Source organism: Quercus lobata, chromosome 7 (genome assembly GCF_001633185.2).
Source record: "Quercus lobata isolate SW786 chromosome 7, ValleyOak3.0 Primary Assembly, whole genome shotgun sequence".
NCBI classification, from domain to species: domain Eukaryota; kingdom Viridiplantae; phylum Streptophyta; class Magnoliopsida; order Fagales; family Fagaceae; genus Quercus; species Quercus lobata.
Window position 1 is genome coordinate 666,648 of NC_044910.1, and position 20,502 is coordinate 687,149.

Sequence of the window (20,502 nt, forward strand, 5' to 3'; positions counted from 1 at the left end):
TCTAATAAATATGGAATCAACTTCTCTTTCTCTCTCTCTCTCTCTCTCTCTCTCACACACACACAGAGTGTGTGTAAATGGGATTATGGGGTCCAAGGTAGAGCATCCCACCTCAAATCAAAGAAAGGCTAGTAATTGTCTCATATGAATTATGTGATGACACATGTCACATTATTGGTGTCGGTGGCTTGGCCCTTACCATGGAGAGATGGTTATGTTCCAAGCACTTGGTAAAAAAGAATCCAATGCCAAAATTCAGCATTATTAATGTTCCTTTTTTTTTTCTTTTTTTTTTTAATTGTGATTCTGAATTATGATAATTAAATGTCACAAAATTGGGGTCCTTTTAAATAAAAGTATTGATACATTTTAAGAACAAATTTTTTTTTTTTTTCCCTTACAAGTTACAATATGGGGATTCAGGTAGAATTGGATTTATTTATTTATTTATTTTTAAGTCAGTGTTAAACTATAAAATTGTTTAGAATTTATGGATAAAGCTAGAATATGTAACATTGACATATAATCAATCTATTTTTTAATTGGTAAAATTTGTTAGACTTATTCAACTCAACTCCACACCTTCTAAGGATATATTGATTTCATTCATCAAATATTCTAAAGGATACATATTTTTCGAATGACGCATGTTGGCATGTGGGAGTTAATAATGCTAAATAATATGAATAAATAATTTCAATAATACCTCATGAGATTGGAAAAAAAAAAAAAAAAAGTTAGAAATTCCTTTCTATTTGATGTAGAACAAATAGCCCATGCCTTTCTAGAGCAGTAGGGGTGCAGGAAGTCACAATGCAAGATTAAAGAGGGTGCCAGTAGAGGCTATCGAGATGATAGTGTCGAAATTGCATGAAATTTGGCAGGTTAAAAGGAAACGACGTTCTGATCCAGATTCATATCATTAATGTCACCAAAATTTAGGCGAATTCCTTCATTAAGGCCTCTTTATGATTCTGCATTTAACTCAATTTTTCCATTTTTGATAAATTTCGGTATTTTGTCACCTAATCGCGCAATAAGTGTGAATTAGGGTTTTAGACATTTTTCTCAATATTTATATGTTTTGTAGCCGTCAGAGACAAATCAGACTATTATCAATAAACACAGACTTTTGTCAAATTATTTCTTTGATAGATTCCAATTTTCTTCTCCTTGTGGATTCAGGGAAACCCCTCGTGGATTCGAGGTTTTCTACCAAAAACTAATTAATAGTTTAATTTCTGTTCTACCAAGAGAGCATCGTGTGTGCTTTCCTTCACGACCAGTGTTAAACTATAAAATTGTTTAGAATTTATGTATAAAGAATGTGTGACATTGACAGATAATCAATCTATTTTCTAATTGGTAAAATTTGTTGGACTTATTCAACTCAACTCCACACCTTCTAAGGATATATTGATTTCATTCATCAAATATTCTGAGGATACATATTTTTCAAATGACGCATGTCGGCATGGGGAAGTTAATAATGCTAAATAATATGAATAAATAATTTCAATAAACCTCATGAGATTCGAAAAAAAAATGTTAGAAATTCCTTTCTATAAATAATAGTAAACCCGCTGAAGTCTTTTTTTTTTTAATAACAAATAATGAGTCTAGTTCCTAGGAAACATTAAATTTATATAAATAAAAACCTTAATGGGTGGAGTGTTTTTTTATTTAGTGAAAATAAGAGAGCACTTCTATCGTTTACCAAAACTTGAAGAAGTTTACTTTTAGAGTAATCTACGAATGAAAATAAGTGAAAGATAATACAAATTCAAATGCTCTATATTTCTTTAATAATGATAGAAAATTGATCATATACGCCCTAATTCAATGAGTCAATCGTTATCACCCATTACCATCAAACAACTATACACATCAATTTAATGAGTAGTATGATATTACACGTATGAAGTTGATAGAGACTCATGGGAATTATTTTAGAGCCAAAACTCTTATGACCTTAGATAGTTAGATACATCACCTTGAATATAAACGCAATCACTTTAATAGCTACATTTTTTTTTTTTTGAGAAGTACTTTAATAGCAACAAGTAAATGGTGGTGAATTATATAGGAAACTTGTCCCATCATAATTCTATCACTAGCTAGCTAGCTAGCTAGCTAGCTAGTTTTATCTAAATGGAGCTTTCAAATTTTATTATTAAATGGTAATATGATATTTTAAATATGATCAACCTTCAATTGAACTTCAAGGTGAAATTGTTCAAATCTTTCTCTTACCTTCACTCAAATCTTCCCTTTTCTTCACTCATAAAAAAAATTAAAACGTCAATGTGTTTCATTGGCTATTTCATGCTTTGGTTGCTCGTATCAGCCACGTTAATCTTGACTTCACTAAAAAATATTGATACAAGCATTATATGCTACTTTATTTGTGAGCGCTTTATAGACTAGGTTAATACCCCTCCATCTTAATAATGTATTTAATATTTGGACAAAGATGTCATTCAAAATGGGTTGGAGAAGATTACGTGAGATTAATTAACTTTCAATGTATTCTAAATCATATAATTCATTAATTTTTAAATAAGCTAAATGACTATTATGTAAGGCATATAATTAAAAAGTGCACATAAAAAAATCTTTTAAATTACCACTATAATGGATTAGAGAAAATTTCCTCCAAATAAGGAAATTATATTCTAAACATTTAAACTTCCATATACCTTTGGTACCAAATACTTCACGAATTTTCTTTGTTGTAATTATCTTCTATATGTATTTATTGGGATCAAAATCTGAGTTTTGGTATGATTATATGGGTTTCACCAATTCAATTAAATTCCATTGCCATTAGTGTAACCTACACTCACTTTGATTATCACACCCAATACATCTTGTACGTAAGTTGTAATTGAACCCTAATTATTCATCAAAGTACTAGTTATGTAAGTTTCAGAAGTTATATGATAACCACACGGCATATATCTACCAAGTCTTCTCTATTAATGACAATGTACGAAAGATTAGACCTTATTAGTTATTACAACTTTTGTTTTGCCTTTGCGGTATGTCTACTTTGTTTTTAATGCCGCTGGTTTTGTTTTGGACTCTATCATGTCCCATCTTATTTCTTTCTTCTTCTTCTTTTTCTTTTTTGTTTTGTTTGGGAAATCAATGTCCCACGGGTTTATTAAAGGATTATAGACGAATATAAGTTTAAGGGAAAATTTAATTATTAAATGTCTTAAGAACGATATTGGTTTTAAAAATATTTTTAAAAATTTTTTATAAGAAATGAAAAAAGTAATTATTATTATTTTTTTACAGTTTTTATATTTCACAAGAAGGTGATATAGAATATATCCTTAAGTACACTCCAGGACCCAAAGTTTAATAACTAAGGTGAATCAGGTGATTGGTGGTGGGTTCAAGAAGGTTGAAGTTTTTGGGATCAAAGCAATCTTGATCAACTTTCATAATTTTACATAACTTAGCTGTAACATATACGTATTTAGCTAGCTTCCATTCTTGTGCTTTTTGCTTCTCTTAATTTAAGAATAGAATACCAGATTAATTAGTATTTTTAAATGATTGAGTAAAGGGGTGATAGGAATATAAGTTTCGAAGTTTTCACAGAAAGATGTGAAAATATAAGGCATGCCTTATAGGACACTATATAAGACATGCCCCATAGCATGTAAGGCATGCCTTATAGGACACTATATAAGGCATGCCCCATAGTATAATATATAGTTCTTTAATAGAACCATGTTCTCCTTGATTGGCAATGATCTTTGTTTAGGCATTGATCACAATATTCACGCCGAAAGTAAGAATTAAAACCGTAGTTTACTTATTAGGATATGGTCTCCCCTAAACCCTTCACTATGATTAAACCAGCTGGCATTTGACCTAAATCTTCTCTATTATAAACATCACAATCCCCTAATTAACGAAGCAGTTTTTTTTTTTTTGAAGAGTTAATGAAGCAGTTCTGAGTGGCCACTTTTGATGGGTTAAAGAGAAATTCATTATATCTAAATAACTTTTTTTTTCACAATTTTTTTCACACAAAATATAAATTATCAAGGGTCATGTTAGTACCACTTTTATAGGTTAAAATCAATAGCTTTTCTCTTTTTTTTTTCTTAAAAGGTTTCTAAAAATATTTCATAAACCAATATCCTTAAAACATCCTTTAACATTTTTCAATTATCAATGATAGACATGTTAGTTATGGCCCTTATGGATCTATGTGAAAATCAACAACTCTAACACCTTGATAAGTTGTGAAAGATTTTGCATGTGTAGCATTAATAAATGAAAATTTTATTGATCCTAGCTATACCACAGTCAAGAGGGATAAATACAACTACTTATCAAGAAATAAAAAACTAAAATGCTTATTAATTTCATGGTAATTAAGAGTGTACAGTAGTCTCCCCTGTCAACAAAAACAAAAGTCCCCCCAGCTCACCAAATGTTGTAATGTAAAGAAAAGTCAATGGAATATGTCAGCCTTTGAATTGAAACGGGAAAAGAGATCAGTATTGGGAGTAGCAAACTCCAACACCACATTATATAATTTCTCTCTTGATCAGTAACCCCCCTTGATTAAAACCCTCATCTAGATCACAGATCACACAAAAATTAATGCTTTCTTTTCTTTGTTGCCACCACTTTAATGCAACATGAAGTTAGACATGGGCAAAGCACAGAGCTGGCAAAAAATGAAAGAATAATCCAAAAAGGCACGTAAATAACACGTTTTGGTGCTTTCTCTGCTTTTAAAAGAAAAAAAAAAAAAAAAATCCATAGAAAAAAATATAACGCGGAGACTGAGGAGGTAGGAAGGAAAATGAAGATCACAAAGCACATGCAGAAGCAGAAGGCACATGGGGATGGGGTTAATGAATACGGTGTTTCACTCATCCCTAAACTTAAAAATTAGTTGCCTCACATTCCCGCCATGACTCTCTTTTCTTTTTTCCTCTTTCTTCCTTTATTTCATTTTCTGCCTTTAATTTTAGTTATGGTAAATAATTTTCTTTCACATTCTCTAGAAAGAAGCACCAATAACTCAAAAAGTACTCAACGCTTTGCTTTCCATGCTCCTACTTAATTACTCTTTCTTCTTTACACATGGCTGATTTACTACCACTTTTGTGCTAATTTATGCACTTTGTTTATACATATATGTTTCCTATACGGAATGCAGTTATACTTTTAGATATATATATATATATATATATATTTTTAAGAGATGTTAAAAGATGACCAAACGGTATTAATTTAGAAAATATTTTTAAAAATTTTTTATAGAAAAAAAATTTTATTTTTTGACAATATTTTTTAAATTTTCTTAGAATAATCCGTTAACAAATACTTTAAAGATACCTGTTAACTAAACCCTGTCTTTTTTTGAGATCGTGAAAATTACCTATTATTTATGTTAATATGTAATTGTTTTTTCTCTATTGGGATAAAGCCTTTTTTCTTTATCCAAAAAGGAAAAAGAAAAAAAGAATCCATCTTCTTTGGAATCTCCAACTACTCGTATGGGAAGATACCATCTCACCGACAAGGGTGGAATAATTTTCTGTAACTTAACACTTGGGATGATCGATTATATATATATATATATAAATCGATTTATAACATTAATTAGAGTATAAAGGCAACTTCTAGTCGATCGGATACAAACAAAAACAACAAAAGTAGTATCTTTTTTCTTTTCATTAAATGGTAATAATATGTTACATAGCAATTACAAAAACTTCTCCTTCAAGGAGAGTATCATTCTTAATTACCCAATAATAGAATTAACAGACACCAGGATTAATATTGTTTTTTATATTAGCCAAGATTAATTATTGATTATGACTCCTTGTTTTGATCATTATTATCAAAATGGTAATGTGTTCATGGCCCGTTTATATCCAATTAAACAGATAAGTACTAAAAAAAGATATAGATATATAGCCAAGACCACAAAATTGTGCTTTTGCTAACTTTCTCATGTATGTATCCACTAAATTTATTAACATACCCATAACGTGTCCATAGAAGAATACAACAGTTTTATTCCCAAATATTATATACACGTAAAAACAAAACTAATTGAAAAACAAAACAAAAACAAAAATTTATAATAGTTATAAATTCTATTCTCTTTCCTTTTTAGTGGTCCACTAAAGTCTAACAATCCCTATAAACAGAAGAATCTTCCTCAAATGAACATATTAACTTCATAATCAAAGAATTAAAATCATAATTACCATTACCACGTTGGATTATAGCGTAATCTGACAATGACGTGGCAGAAGCTGAGTTTAGACCAGGAATCAATGAACTCGTTTCTGGGATTGACTCAGTGTTCGTTACCAAATTGATGTTCTTCAATAAGAACTCGTTCGCAATGAGTTGACTCAAAATTTCCGACTCGGTGACCGAGTTCTTCTTCTTGTGTTGCATGGCAGCTCGAACAATTTCGGTTAACATTGAATTTGATAACCTTCGAACCCCTCGAGCTCCACCCATGATCACAGCTGAGTTGACTAGGAAATGAGACTGAGTTTTGTCCGAGTTCTTCTTATTATGCTTGCTAGAACTCCCTGGTTTAGTTGATAAGTAAACCGACACGGGGTTCTGATTCCTGACTCGGCCGAGTGGATCACGGAGTAAAACCGAGCTCTTCACGTCCACCAGCATTATATGCTTGAAATTCCTCCGAACTCGGCCGAGTAGCATCGGATAACAAGCCCATCTTCTCAAACTCATTGGAACGTGGTCTAGAAACCCAGCAAGCGAGTTCTCCGGGTCAAGCTCAGACGATTCAAAACCGACCACTGAGCCATAACTCAACCGAGTCGACTCAGTCTCAATTTCTTCCCCACCACCATCCGAGTTGATACTAGAATTACTTTTCTGAACTCTCTTACCCCACATAGACTCCCCCATTTCCTTCTTCCCAGGCCTCATAAACTGAGTCACATCAAAACCCAGGACCCGCTTTGGACTAGCAGTACTATTCAAATCATTGTTGTAATGGTGAACGAGTTTGAAGAACGAGTCGTTCTCTTCTTGAAAAATGGGACTAAAACTCGATAAAGAAGTAGAATTGGGAAAGATGAGAACTAAGTCCGCTTTAGCAGTGAGGCTAGACCTATGTAAGAGTCTTAAAAACAAGCGGAGATCATTGTCAGTGACATCCTCAGGTACATGACCAACAACAAGATCGTTCATAGCTCTAGTGCCTCTTCTATAAAGAGCTCCCATTCCTTGTAACGCAGTCGGTGAAAGCTGTAAAAGAGGTGTCTTTATGGCTCTGGGGTGTGATATCTTAGCAAAAGAAGAGGATTCGGAAATGGGTTTATGGGAAAGGAAGCGTCTTGGGGAGCTGGGAGTGTGTGGTGTGATAGAGGGTTCAAAAGTAGAGAGAGTGAAGAGGAGGAGCGTGATGAAGAGAAAAAGAGCACAAATTGAAATAGTGGATTGAGCTCTAGAGAGAATGAAATTAGAACCATTTCTTCTAAGGCTTTTGGATTTCAAAGAAGAAGAAGAAGAAGATGGCGATGAGGAATTAGGAGAAGAAAAGAGGTGGTTTTTTTCGACATTAATGGTGGGGTGATTATTATTAGTAGTACTACTGTTATCTTCAGGAAAGAATACTAGAAGTAAACCCATGCCCCAGTTTTCGCTACTGCTATTGCTACCACTGCCAGTGGTGTTGTTGTTGTTCTTGTTGATAGCTTTGAGCTTGGCCTTTGCGGAAGAGAATCCCATATCTTACTTGATCTCTAGCTTTTACTCACACTCACACACAGAAACACTCACAGTTTTTTTTGTTTGTTTTGGCTGTTTTGGTTGAGATGGCGTATGAGGCTGAGGCAATGAGATTGTTGTTTTTGTCCATAACCCCTTTCCTAGCACTTTCTGTATTTTAATAATTATTGTTTTGTACCTTCGAGACAGAATATTGTCCTTAATTACAGCGGGCAGAAAAAAGAATAATGACCACAGTTATAATGCTCACCAACCAAACATTTTTCACGTTCCCTTAACATAATTTTCACCTGTTTTCACCGTAAGCATCATTAGTTTTTTACCTGTATTTGTGTTAACTTTATTTATTATCAACCTGTCACAAGATTCGAAAAGAATAAAATTTCTCTTTAAATTATTTTAGAAGGAACTCTTATAAATTTTTTATATATCTTTATATTAAGTGTGAATTTTAAAAATTTAATAATTAAATTACATATTTTTATTATACCCTTTATGTTTATAAAATTTCAAGAAAATAAAATATCAATTATTATGTCAACAAACAAATGTCAAGTTTTTATGATCTAAAATTATATATAAAAAATAAATGTTATTGATCGAATAGTAAATAATATTTAATTTAAACAAAATTTGATATATATGTTAAAAACATAAGAAACATGGAATTTAATAATTAGTTTTTTATAATTTACACTAAAAAAAAAAGATATATAAAAATTTTGAAAAATTTCTTTTAAAACTAATTTAGAGAGAAACTTTGTTTGTTTGGAAATAGCTTTATTAGAGCATTAGAATTAGAAAATTGCAATGCTATTCTGTTTTACAATTCTAAAAACTTCTTTATCATTTATACCATACTATTTTACAATACCTCCACATCTCAAACTTCTATTTTCCTCTTTTACTCATGAAAATAATATATCTACGTAATAAAATAATATATCTCAAAATTATATATTTTCTCTCCATCTCTCTCTTCTCTCTCATTTTCAACCCTCTTCCATCTCATTTTTAGCTCTCTTCCGCCGGAGCCTTCATTTCCGGCGAGGTGGTGAAATAGTCCAACAATAACCCATCAACTCAAACATCCAACACTTCATAGATCAACCAAAAACGCATCAATCAACAAAACCCACAAACAAAAAATCCTAAATTTCACAACTCGGCTTCAATAAAACCCAAAACTTCATTCGCTCCATGACGAGCTCGTACTCGCACTGCTCCGGTCGTGGATCGTGGGTCGTGGATCGCAAATTCGTGATATGGGTTTCGCCATGCTCGATGGCGTGATATGGTGCTGGGTTGGCTGTGCTCTGTGATGCTGGGTTGCGGGTGGCTGTTTCAGTTTTTGGGTTGGCTTCATATGGTGCTGGGTGGCTATTTCGCCATGGTGCGGGTGGCTGTTTCGATTTTTGGGTTGGCATGATATGGTGCTGGGTGGGTGGCTGTTTCACTGTGGTGTTGGTTTTTGGGTTCAGCGATGGAGAAACAGAGATGAGAGACAGAGGAGAGAGAGTCAGATAAAATATATATATATATATATATATTTTACAATACTTGCTACAGTGCAATTCTAAACATAGAATTGCACTGTAGCAGTATTGCAAAAAAATTTGCAATACTGTTGTTTAGCATTCTCTAATGCAGATGGTTTTGGTGCTTAAGATTCCAAATTTCCCTTAGATTTAGCATTAGCATTCTCCAATGCTAATGCTCTTAATATATATACAAAAAAGAAAAGTTATTATTTTCAATAAGCTGAAACTTAAAAAAAAAAAAAAACAAAAAAAAGTTTAATTAGAGCTGAGAAAAAAATAGTATGAGACCTAAAAACAATAAATAAAATAAGCAAAAAATAAATTAGCTTTTAGTTGAATGTCAAATGGGTAAGGGTGGTTTTTTTCAATAGTTTTTTTTTTTTTTTACATAGTATTTATTAAAAAATAAATTATCATTTTTATATTAAATATGTGACAAAAACTTGAAAAAAAAAGGCAAAAAGCTTCCCAAATAGACACCATTTAGTGATAATAATGATACCTAAGAAACATTTTTTTATTAAGTATTTTGATTTTTTTTTTTTTATAAAACTTAGGTACAGTACTTGAGGTACTATTTCTTAGATTCTTTTCTTAAGATTTAGCCATGTAGCCATGTGACTACTTAACTAAAAAAAATACACTTTCATCTCATAAGAAAAAATCTACATAACAGAATTTTAAAAGGAGAACCCAGTGGCTGCTCCAGATTTTTTTTTTTTATAGGGGGGTCAACAAAAAGATGTATTTTTGGTAAGAGATGAATTTTGCGCTTTACAAAAATTTCTTATTACAAATTGCCCATAGAATGCATGAGTAAAAGAATAAAAGATAAACTATTAGTTCATTTAGCACATTATTTTTAATACAATGAACATATTAATTATTTTCATTAAGTGAACTTTAGTTATTACTATTTAAAATACTTTTATCTATTAGTTTACGACAATGATATGTCAATATTGTATTATCAATGTAAAATTTATATTGTAGATTAAACAAATATGTGCAATATTATACAAATTTGCAAAAAATGTACAATACACATTTGTTTAGAGGCAATGTAAACCTTATATATACAATGTAAACTAAGAATTTTCTATTAGTTTATTCCAAATTTGTTAAGATCTAAATAGGCTTTTTTTTTTTAGGTTTAAGATGAATTTTTTTTTTTTTTACTTTTGTTGTTGGGCTTTTTTTGTGTGTTTAAAAAGACCAAAATAGTGTTAAAAAAATTATATTTAAGCTTATTTGAATTGTACTAAAAAATATTTTAGGGACAGGGTGTTCAAATTTTTATTTTAAGAGGAACAAATCAAAAATTAAAAATAAAAATAAAAATATTATATATTATATATTATAAAAAATAAAAAAAAAGCCAGCTCAAGGGGTTTATTTGAACCCCCTGAACTCCATATAACACCGCCCCTAGGAGAACCTAAGGAACAACACTTAAGTACTATAACTAAGTTTAGTTTTTTTTTTTTTAATATATATATATATATATATATATATATATAGAGAGAGAGAGAGAGAGAGAGAGAGAGAGAGAGAGAGAGAGAGAGAGAGAAAGAAAGAGAGAGAGAGAGTTTAACCTATAGCGTCCAGTATTTTGATAGTTGAAATGATGTTTTCATAGAGAAAAAATGTTCACAAGGTTTATTGTAATTGAAGTAGCATCTTTGTATTAGGAAAAAACTTAAATATAATTCGTTAGGTGCAGTACATTTTTTATTCTTAAATTAAATTCAAACACGTAACTATAAAAATTATATTAAGCAATGAAATCTATACAAACAAAATGGTCTTTTCCCCAAAAAAAATTAAATTTAATATAAATTTATATATTTGAATTTTGTGGGGCCCAACAATTCGTGGACCAGGCCCATTTATCCTTAGAGCGTCCGAAGGCCCAATCCGAGGAGAGCTGTGGCCCAAGCTCTACAACGCAGAGTACAAAACAATTTTTGGGAAGCAGCCGAGGACAGTTTAGTCCTCGGCAGATCCATAATCCCACCAGAATAAAGGGGCAAAACTGGAATAGGGACGAATTAGTAAGGAAATCCAGAATATCTTGGGGAAGTTATCCATACTACCCTTCTAGATAAGGCCCGACGCCTGACAGAGCCGTACTCTGCAGCTTTATCAAACCATCCCCAACAATTCCGGGATTGGACTGATGGGACAAATGTCAATGTTCGTAAAGATTGACCCTACACGTGGACGAAGGGCAATGAATGCAAGCTAGTATAAAATAAGGAAGTAAGTAGATCTGGAGGGAGGCCCTTTTTTCCACCTCCGAAAAAAGAGAGACTACATGGGAAAACATCTCAGGAACACCGGACTTCATGGAAGAAAGTCCGTCGTTGGGCAACCGAGAGAAGACCTCAACAGGCTCTCGGATCAACTCCGAGGAGCTCCATCCCACGGGGTACGACGCCTTAGGGCTTAAATGTTCATACCCAATTCCCTTTTTCTACGTAGATTCCTCTAAAGCCATGACCGGACAACGCCACTTGACCAACGGCTAGCTTTTCAAGCCCACTCTCTACAAATCATATTGTGAGGGATCTTTCGTACGCGAGCCCAACATCCTTATTGGGCCGCCAGAGAATTGTGTCCTTACAAATTTAATTAAAAAACATTATATATATATATATATATATATTTTTTTTTTGTATCTAATAGGAATTACACCTATATTTTTCTTTTTTTAATCACCCATAATAAATCACATTGGAAGGAAGAGTAATGCAATGAACATAATATTTTTATAATAATTTCAGAACAAAACTTAAATGGTAGGCTATTAATGATTCTCATTTATACCCCTGTTGACATTAATATTTTATTAAGGATAAAACTTAGTTACAATACTTTAGATGCTGTAGTTTAAGTTTTCCTCTTAAGATTCAGTCATGTGGTTACTTAACTTAAAAATACACTTCTATTTCATAAAAAAAAATCAACATAACAAAATTTTAAAAATGAAATCTAAGTAATTGCACTTAAATACTGTATCTTTTTTTATTAATCATTAACAATTTATCATTTATGTTTTATTGTAAATTTGTTGCGTAAATATTACGCGCGGGTGACTTAATCGTGGAAAAAGAAACATCGTGAAAGATGCAGGTTGAAAACAGTAACCAGCAAGGAAGAAAGGTAGAATAGGAACTAGGAAGGTACAAAAAAGGTCATGCCCGCGGGGTTAATTGGGATTACCTCGTAGTCGTATGATATCACTATCACTATCACTCTATCAGTAAGTATATATGGACTACTGATATCCACAGCCTCAGCAATGAAAGTGATGCACGCTTACGCATGGCATGGATGTCTTCTTCTTCTTCTTCTTCTTCTTTTTTGACTTTTTTGTTTCTTCTTTTGGGTGTTCTTTCCCAATTGTATGACTCATATCAAATGGAACACAATGTAAAACAGTAATTACGTTTCATATTTATGGGAGATATTTAGATTGAGTTTATAGACGATTTTAGATAATTAACCCTCTCTCCTTAATTGTTTATGGCTTCAAAACATTATATACACCAAGTGGTATTTTATGGACATTTGCCATTTTGTGATTTTCTTGTTAATAAATTTTCGAAGCTGGTGAAGATTGTGAATGCAAAGAATTGCATGATTAAGGATCTTTATCAATGTTTCACCTTCATTATTGATTTTTAAAAGTACAGTACATGGGACAATTAAGATATGGCCAACGAGAGAGAGAGACTAGGGCTTATGATTGAAAGGAACTTTGTGAAAATAACATTCCATTAAAAAAACCTGTAGTGTCATTTCAAAAATTAATATTTGTAATTTTGAGTTCTATTTAGTTCAATTATCTTCAAATAATAGACCTAATTTCAAATTTCAAATACACTAATTAAATAAACCGTCAATATCGTATAATTAAAACTTAGAAGCAAATAAAAAGCGAAATACTACTCTAGCAAAAACTCATTGGTGTAGAGTATAGTGTAGTCCCCACAAGGTTTAGAATGAAAGTAAGTTCCTGACGCTTTCTTTCTATGAGTCACAAATCATAATCCTTCTTTTTCTTTTGGGATGTACCATACAGTACTTAAGACACCTCAGCTCTCATGCCCTCTTTCTATTCCTTCAAATTAATTCTATTATTATGAAACAAATTCCACCCATCAAATTTATTCAATTATTATAACAATGAAAATTTTAAATCAAAAGTGGATGTCAGTCTTGTCAGATGAAAGTTTTATGACTAGACCCAAAACAAAAACATTGAAAGGCCTAGGTGCAATTGATCTTTTTCTTTTTCTTTATGCCCATACCGTGCCAATTTTGGGTGAAAAAATTTTCATAACCTGCCCAACGTGAGCTGCGTGGCCTTTTCAGGTCGTTTTGACTTAGCAATAGTGACGGCTCTTCATAAATGTCTAGTCAGTAGACCAAGATTTTTGGGTTAGTTATAATCATCAATCCTAAATTATATGATCTTAGGTGAATGAGTTTTAGTTAACTCAACTGATAAAGTCTCTTATGGTTGAATAAAAAATTTGGAGTTCAATCTCCGCTTACACCAAAAACTGATTGGTGTTTTGGTATGATAATAAAGATTTTTTTATCAGAAGCGGACGTCATAAGTTGAAACTTTCTCAAGATATGATTTTAAGTAATGTATATGCACTTCACATTTATAAATTTTGCATCAACACCTTTTTTTTTTTTTTTAATGGGGGCAACAAAACCTTAATTTGAGGTTAATATCAATCCTGACATCTATCCTAAACTTGTATAGCGTTAAAAATGTAGACACTAAACCATGAAAGCATTTCCAATTACACTTTTAATATGGACTCTGATTTGAATGATGAGTATATTTGGCAAATGATTCTTGAATTAGGGTTTTGATTTTAACATTTTGAATATTATGGTGCCCATTAAAAATATCTCTATATTTTAAAGTACATATGTGCAATTAATCCAAGATTTTATTATGGCAAATGTGCATGGGCGAAGTTTTGGTGGAAAATAACCTAAAACTAAGCAATAAACCTCTTAACTAATTGGTTATGTGATAGGGAAAAATTCCCAATCATTTTAAAACTAAGTAATAGACTTGCCAGCTAGTTGTCATCTTGAATCAATTGAGAGGACACGTGTCAAAGCAGCGTGTAGCCTTAATATGTAGGAAGTGAAACATTCCAGTAACATTGAATGTGGTGGTCAGTTGTTCGACCACTCAAACCATTCCTTCATTAGATGAGCATTGGGTTGTTGGAATGGCGAGGATGATCGGGTCATGTCCCTGTGTCCCAAAATGCAAAGGTCGTTGACGCCGAGTAGGCTCGTCCAAGATCTCTTCTGCATCACATCATATTTAGCTTAATTTCGTGTTACATATGATACTCCTACACAATGTACGCAATTGGTATGATTTGTTTAACTACATGTACTTCTTTCCTCCTTAAAATAGCAGGATTAAGAAAAAAAAAAAAAAAAAACCTGAAACATCATTGGATTGCATTGTACGGGTGAGCAGAATTGAATTTTCATTAAATAAATATTAATTGTTTTAGAGTACAAGGTCCACTTATTGATGGCTTCGTTCTTCAATCTTCAGCACCTGACATCACAAAAATGTAAAAAAATTTAATATATAAAAAATAAAAAATAAAAACCTGCCGACAATATTTATGCTATTGGCTATGAAAACACTATATATGAAATGGAATGTAGTGTGAAGTAGGTTGAAATGTATGTGGATGTGGGTACTGGTAGGGTCCAATTAATAAATGGGAAGCCCTGTTCTATTGATCCCACAATATATAGCTTCTACGCTATTGCTAACCATTCATCTTCTTACAAAATCTATGGCCAGCCAGTCCTACTCTATGCCCACTGCCCAGTGGCCTCAGCCCCACACGCGTGCGTGCCGTGCCACACTCGGGCTCTTCACTCTTTATAGTTTATTTACTTTTTAATATTTCTTTTGGACAAACACTTTATATATATATATATATATATATATATATATATATAAAATGACAAACACTTATTTGGTACTTAAAAATACAAAAGATATTAATTTGGTGTTTTGTTGATAACTATATATTAAATTAAATTAAATTAAAAAACTTGTAAGAGTGCTCATTGCTCCCTGCGGCTTAAACCCTGTCATGCAAATTGCAATCATAATTAAATATTGAAATAATTTGGAAATTTACAATCATGTCCTAACATCGGTAACCAAAAATGTTGAGAAATCAATTTTGATTGAGATGAGGCACATTAATTTTTTTTTTTTTTTTTTTAAATTGATTGAGATTAGATGACCCACATAAACAAATATTTATTTATCCACAATGACTTAGTGTCAACAAAAAATTCTTAAACACTAGTCACTGGGTAAACCTGTGATATTCAATAAAAAGTTTAGAAGTACAATAAAATCTTACAACATTTTCATAATACTATTGTTTTGAGTTTGGTGGGTTCAATTTTTTTTTTTTTTTGACTTATGGTGAGTGGACACCTCCATCTATCGTAAAAAATATTGTGAGATTTTGTTGTACTGGTAGAAAAACTCAAATTCTGATATCTCATATTATGAGAATATAATTGAATAAGTATGTTATACAAAGTGTATATATGCTAAGTTCCACATGGGATATTTATTAGATTATATTAAATATATAAGTAATTATGAGAAAGCTCTTCTTTTCTTTTCTTTTCTTTTGTGTAATGACAAATGCATACCATCCCAATCAAAAATATAATGAAAAATGAGAAAACTGTTCATAACAAATGCAAAATTATAAAACGCTAGTAATTTTTTTTTTTTTTTTTTTTATGGAATTGTGCCATATATATATATTAACATAATTAAAGGATAAGGAATCTCTAACTTCTAACTTCTAACTTCTATCAGAAGTATACTCTTGTACATTCTCAAAAAAAAAAAAGTATACACTTGTACAATTCTTTTTAATAAGAATCTAAAACAGGACTAACTTTTTGCAGAAAAATGTAATTATCCTTTTTTTTTTTTCCTCTTTTTCTTAAAGATGTCAATAATACACAACAGGTCAGCAAACTCGTGTTTGGTAGTACTTATATTATGTATGTTAAGTACTGATTAGGATTGTGGTTTAAAAATAAAAATCTATGTGATGTTGTGTTTTTTTCGTCCCAACCTTGATCTAGGTATCGAATTTTTCATTGAAAAATCAAACTCTCATTCACATGGGATCTCGCTTGGATCCACCACAACACAAAAAGACAATGGAGATGTAAATTTCTTAGTGAAAATTATGTTATTCAAAAATTTTCCTTTTGTTCATCGATATAAATGCTCATGCTCAGAATCATTCATTCATTTTTTTATGTTATTGTCATCTTCAAGCAATCCCAATTAAGGAAAACTTTTATTCTTGCTTAAACAATTGATTAAAAAAAACCAAGTGATTTGATAATAAATTGAAAAATGTGGGGTCAAGATGTTTACACAAACAAACACGAATTACATGTAAAATCCTCCTCAGTTCATAGTAGCTTTCCAATTTTTTTTCACTCGTAAAACGATACCAAGAACAGAGAATAAAAAAAGGCCAAAGAGCAACCATGTCCAAAATAATTGTCCAACTTTCACACAATGTTTTATTCCTTATTGTCTCTTTTACTTTAACTCTCCCACAGCAAGCTACCTCTTATCCAATGCCTTTCTCATCCTTGCCATAGAAGGAATGAATTTGAGCATTTCTCTACAAGCCAAATAAAGCAACCATGCATGTGAAACTCAAGCTAACTTTGTCAAATAAGACTGCAATTTTCTTCCTCCATTTTTGTCAATTGCCTAACAAAGCTTACAACAACCAGAATTTCTAGTGCACGTGCAATTTGGAAAATCCTCATTCTTATCCCTTTTAGAAACTTGCAATGGTTAAATAAAAACCTCCTCTTTCACCTTTGGTATGATATACAGGTGTTTGATTATAATTATTATTATTATTTATTTATTTTTTTTAATCTAAACTCATACTCCCTTCGTCCCACTTTGTTTGTCCTGTTTGAAAAGTCAAATTTTTTAAGGGAACATCATTTATTGTCTTGTCTAACTTTTAAAAATGTATAAGTTTCCAAAACTACCCTTAAATAAATTTATCAAAAAATTGAATTAGTAAATTAATAGGGGTATAATAAGAATATTAGTAAATTAATGACTTTTATTTTTAGAAACAGGACAATATTTTGGGACATTCCAAAATAGAATAGAGGACAAACAAAGTGGGACGGAGGGAGTAATTACTTAACAAGTTGTAAATGGAACAGTATAAAATATAAATTATAAAGTGAAACGCTTAAAATAAGACAACACTTTTTTTGTAAATTAACCAAACCATTCAAAAACAACTCTAAGCTTGGTTAGAGTTTAAGTCAAGCTTAAACATTTTACTTTTGTTGTCAAGCTGAACTCAAACATTCATTATTTCGACAAAACTCGCTCATTTACAGCTCTACTATCGACTTCAATGTTCCCAACAATCTTACTAAACACAATAGTGATCAATTGACCTTGGACTCATTGTGGACACATGGTGCAGACGGTGATCTTGATCTCACACCCCCAACTTATTAATGTAGCAAAAGAAAAAGGCGTTGTTGAATTAAACACTGCATTCAATACGCTTTGGCATTTGGGTACGTTATAACAAATTCTTATATTAATTACCCAAAAATAGTTTCCCAAGGTAGTAAAAACACACTATTATCAAAAAAAAAAAAAAAGTAGTAAAAACACACACCACCCAGTTTTGGAAGCCAATTATTTCTGCATTGTGCAGATATATAGATCATAGATCTTCATTGTGAACTGATTGGATTGGTAATGCACGCGCCTAAAATTGGGTGTGGGGGTTATGAATATGATGGTGAGACCAAATAAACAGGACAAGAAGATCTGAGATGGTTGAAGATGATGAATTATAATTTATAAGTTTGGTCCCAATGAATGAATACGATCATTGAGTTTCGTTCCCACACACACGCAGTACTGTTTTGACGGTGGATCCAGTATAAATTTCATTGAAATCTAACACACGTGTTAGTGATGCTTTGCTTTTATGTAAGCTTTGCCCGTACGTTGGAAATTTGAGATTGAGATTTATTTGGCTGGACTGTGTGTCGAGTGATTCTGATTCATCACTCACACTCTTATTCCAACTTCTTAATAATAATAATAAATAAAATAATGAGCAAAAGAAAAATGAGAGAATTTATTTTTTTAAATTAAGGATTAATAAATATTTAATTATGAATTGTAATAAAAAAAAATTTATACTCTGTCAATTATTTATTGACTTACTATACACAAATTTATTGAAGTTGTGCGTGTTTTTATGAATATTTGTGTACTTTTTAACTTTATTTTTTTTAAACAATGTATAAAAATATAAAGTTTTTTCTTTAGGGTATTCATTAACAAAAGCTTAGTTTTATATTCTATAAATCTCAATCCCATGATATAATCTCATACTATTATTTACAAAATTAAATTTAAAGTTAAATTATAAGGTATTAGACATAACCAAAGGGTTAGTGACTATATTAGAGATGTTGGACAGCAAACTCAATAATCACCATGTTCTTCAAAAGTTGTTTCCATAAACAAAAAATAAATCAATTTTAATTTTTATAAGTGTTTCTTTTTCAATATTAATTCCTTTTTGTTTTTGAGAAAGAATATTAATGCCTTATTGGAGAAGTTAGTTATAGAATTTTAATAGATTAATCAAAATCGACCATGTATTTGTTATCCAAAGTTATAATCTTTGTTATTTCTTTAATTGATATGTCCTTTTTAACACTTCTTATATTATTATTATTTTTCTATATCTTTTCTTATTTTATCAACTTTTTTTTTATAATTTTATTATTAGATATATAAAAAAAGTATAATCGCGTAACATACATTATGCAAACACTTTAAAATGGATTATTTGTATTCTTTGTTGTTTCCACTTTGACCTAGTTGACAGTAGTACTGCAAAATTACAACCATAGTTATAAGTTGAAATTGCCAAGAACCTTGTAACTTCATTGACACTTCTTCATGCACAAAAATGCTTGAGGATTTAAGAGTAAAGGATTTGAGTTATGGATTATCAGCATGTTGTAACTATAAAAAAAAAACAAAAACAAAAAAGAAAAAAAAGAAAGAAAGAGAGGCTATATGCTGTAATAAGAAACAATCACAAGGTGGTAGACTTGCTGGTAGGCCATTAAGGGGCTCCCATGCTTTTAGTGCACCACCTTAAAGGCTCCCCATGGCTTTTAAGGCTCATGTCTCCCACCTTCACCTACCTTGAACAGAAAATATACAATGCAAAGAGCTAATTAACTTCAACCTTCAGTCTCCAATTCCAGTTGTTGAAAAGATCACCTCAGGACCCAGTTAGAGTAATGGTCTGAACGACATATGAGTTGGCTGCAGTGATTAGCTGGGTTCAGCTCATTTTTTTTCCCAACACCCTATATTTTTTTTTAGCGGTGCTATACTATTACAATTTTTTCAATTGATTTATCAACTTTTAAATACAAAAATAACAAATTAATAAAAAATATATTTATTAAGTTATTGATATAGTAATAATCATATTGATTTGTAAATCTTTTCTAATAATAATGTTTTTTGTCTCACCTTTAACCAAATAAGCGAGCCAAATAAATGCACATTCTCTATTTGTAATATAAATGCTTCGTTATTGTTTTTGTTTTTTTTTTTTTCACTAATGGTCCTATGTGACTTAGGAGGGCATTTCACATTTTTTTTAATCCAAGTAAATTGATTTTGCTAAAGTTGGAAGTACACTTTCTTTTAAAAAGCTAATAATAAAAAGAGATAAAGTGAATGAGACCCATTAACATAAGTTTCAAATTCTCATTGAAATATATAATTCGAAAATTTAAAAGTTTAGAAAATAACAGATAGTTTTTGGGAATTCCAATGTACATATTTGTTTTGGTTAATTACTTAAATCTTTTGGATTAGTTGTAGGGGACTAAGCCCCAACGTGGGAACGATGCTGTGCTAATGTCATGATCAACAAGCAACAACAACTGCCTAATAACGAGTCAACTGGACAATTTCCTGATTGGATTTTCAGCCATTAATTTCCATATTTGAGTCAAATTAGCAACTGCTAAAGTGCATAGC

The 20,502-nt window shown here is 31.2% G+C and overlaps 1 protein-coding gene across 1 annotated transcript; it reads right to left on the reverse strand.

The window, feature by feature from the left end:
• Window positions 1-6,035: 6,035 nt before the first annotated feature.
• On the reverse strand, window positions 6,036-7,886 carry LOC115954161. The gene has a single exon (XM_031072066.1). The coding sequence runs from the start codon at window positions 7,759-7,761 to the stop codon at window positions 6,175-6,177; it is 1,587 nt and encodes a 528-aa protein (XP_030927926.1). The 5' UTR covers window positions 7,762-7,886; the 3' UTR covers window positions 6,036-6,174.
• Between the last annotated feature and the right edge of the window lie 12,616 nt (window positions 7,887-20,502).

Bases quoted from the DNA above. Each gene is read 5' to 3' on its own strand.
- LOC115954161 (XM_031072066.1), bottom strand. From the start codon at position 7,761: ATGGGATTCTCTTCCGCAAAGGCCAAGCTCAAAGCTATCAACAAGAAC.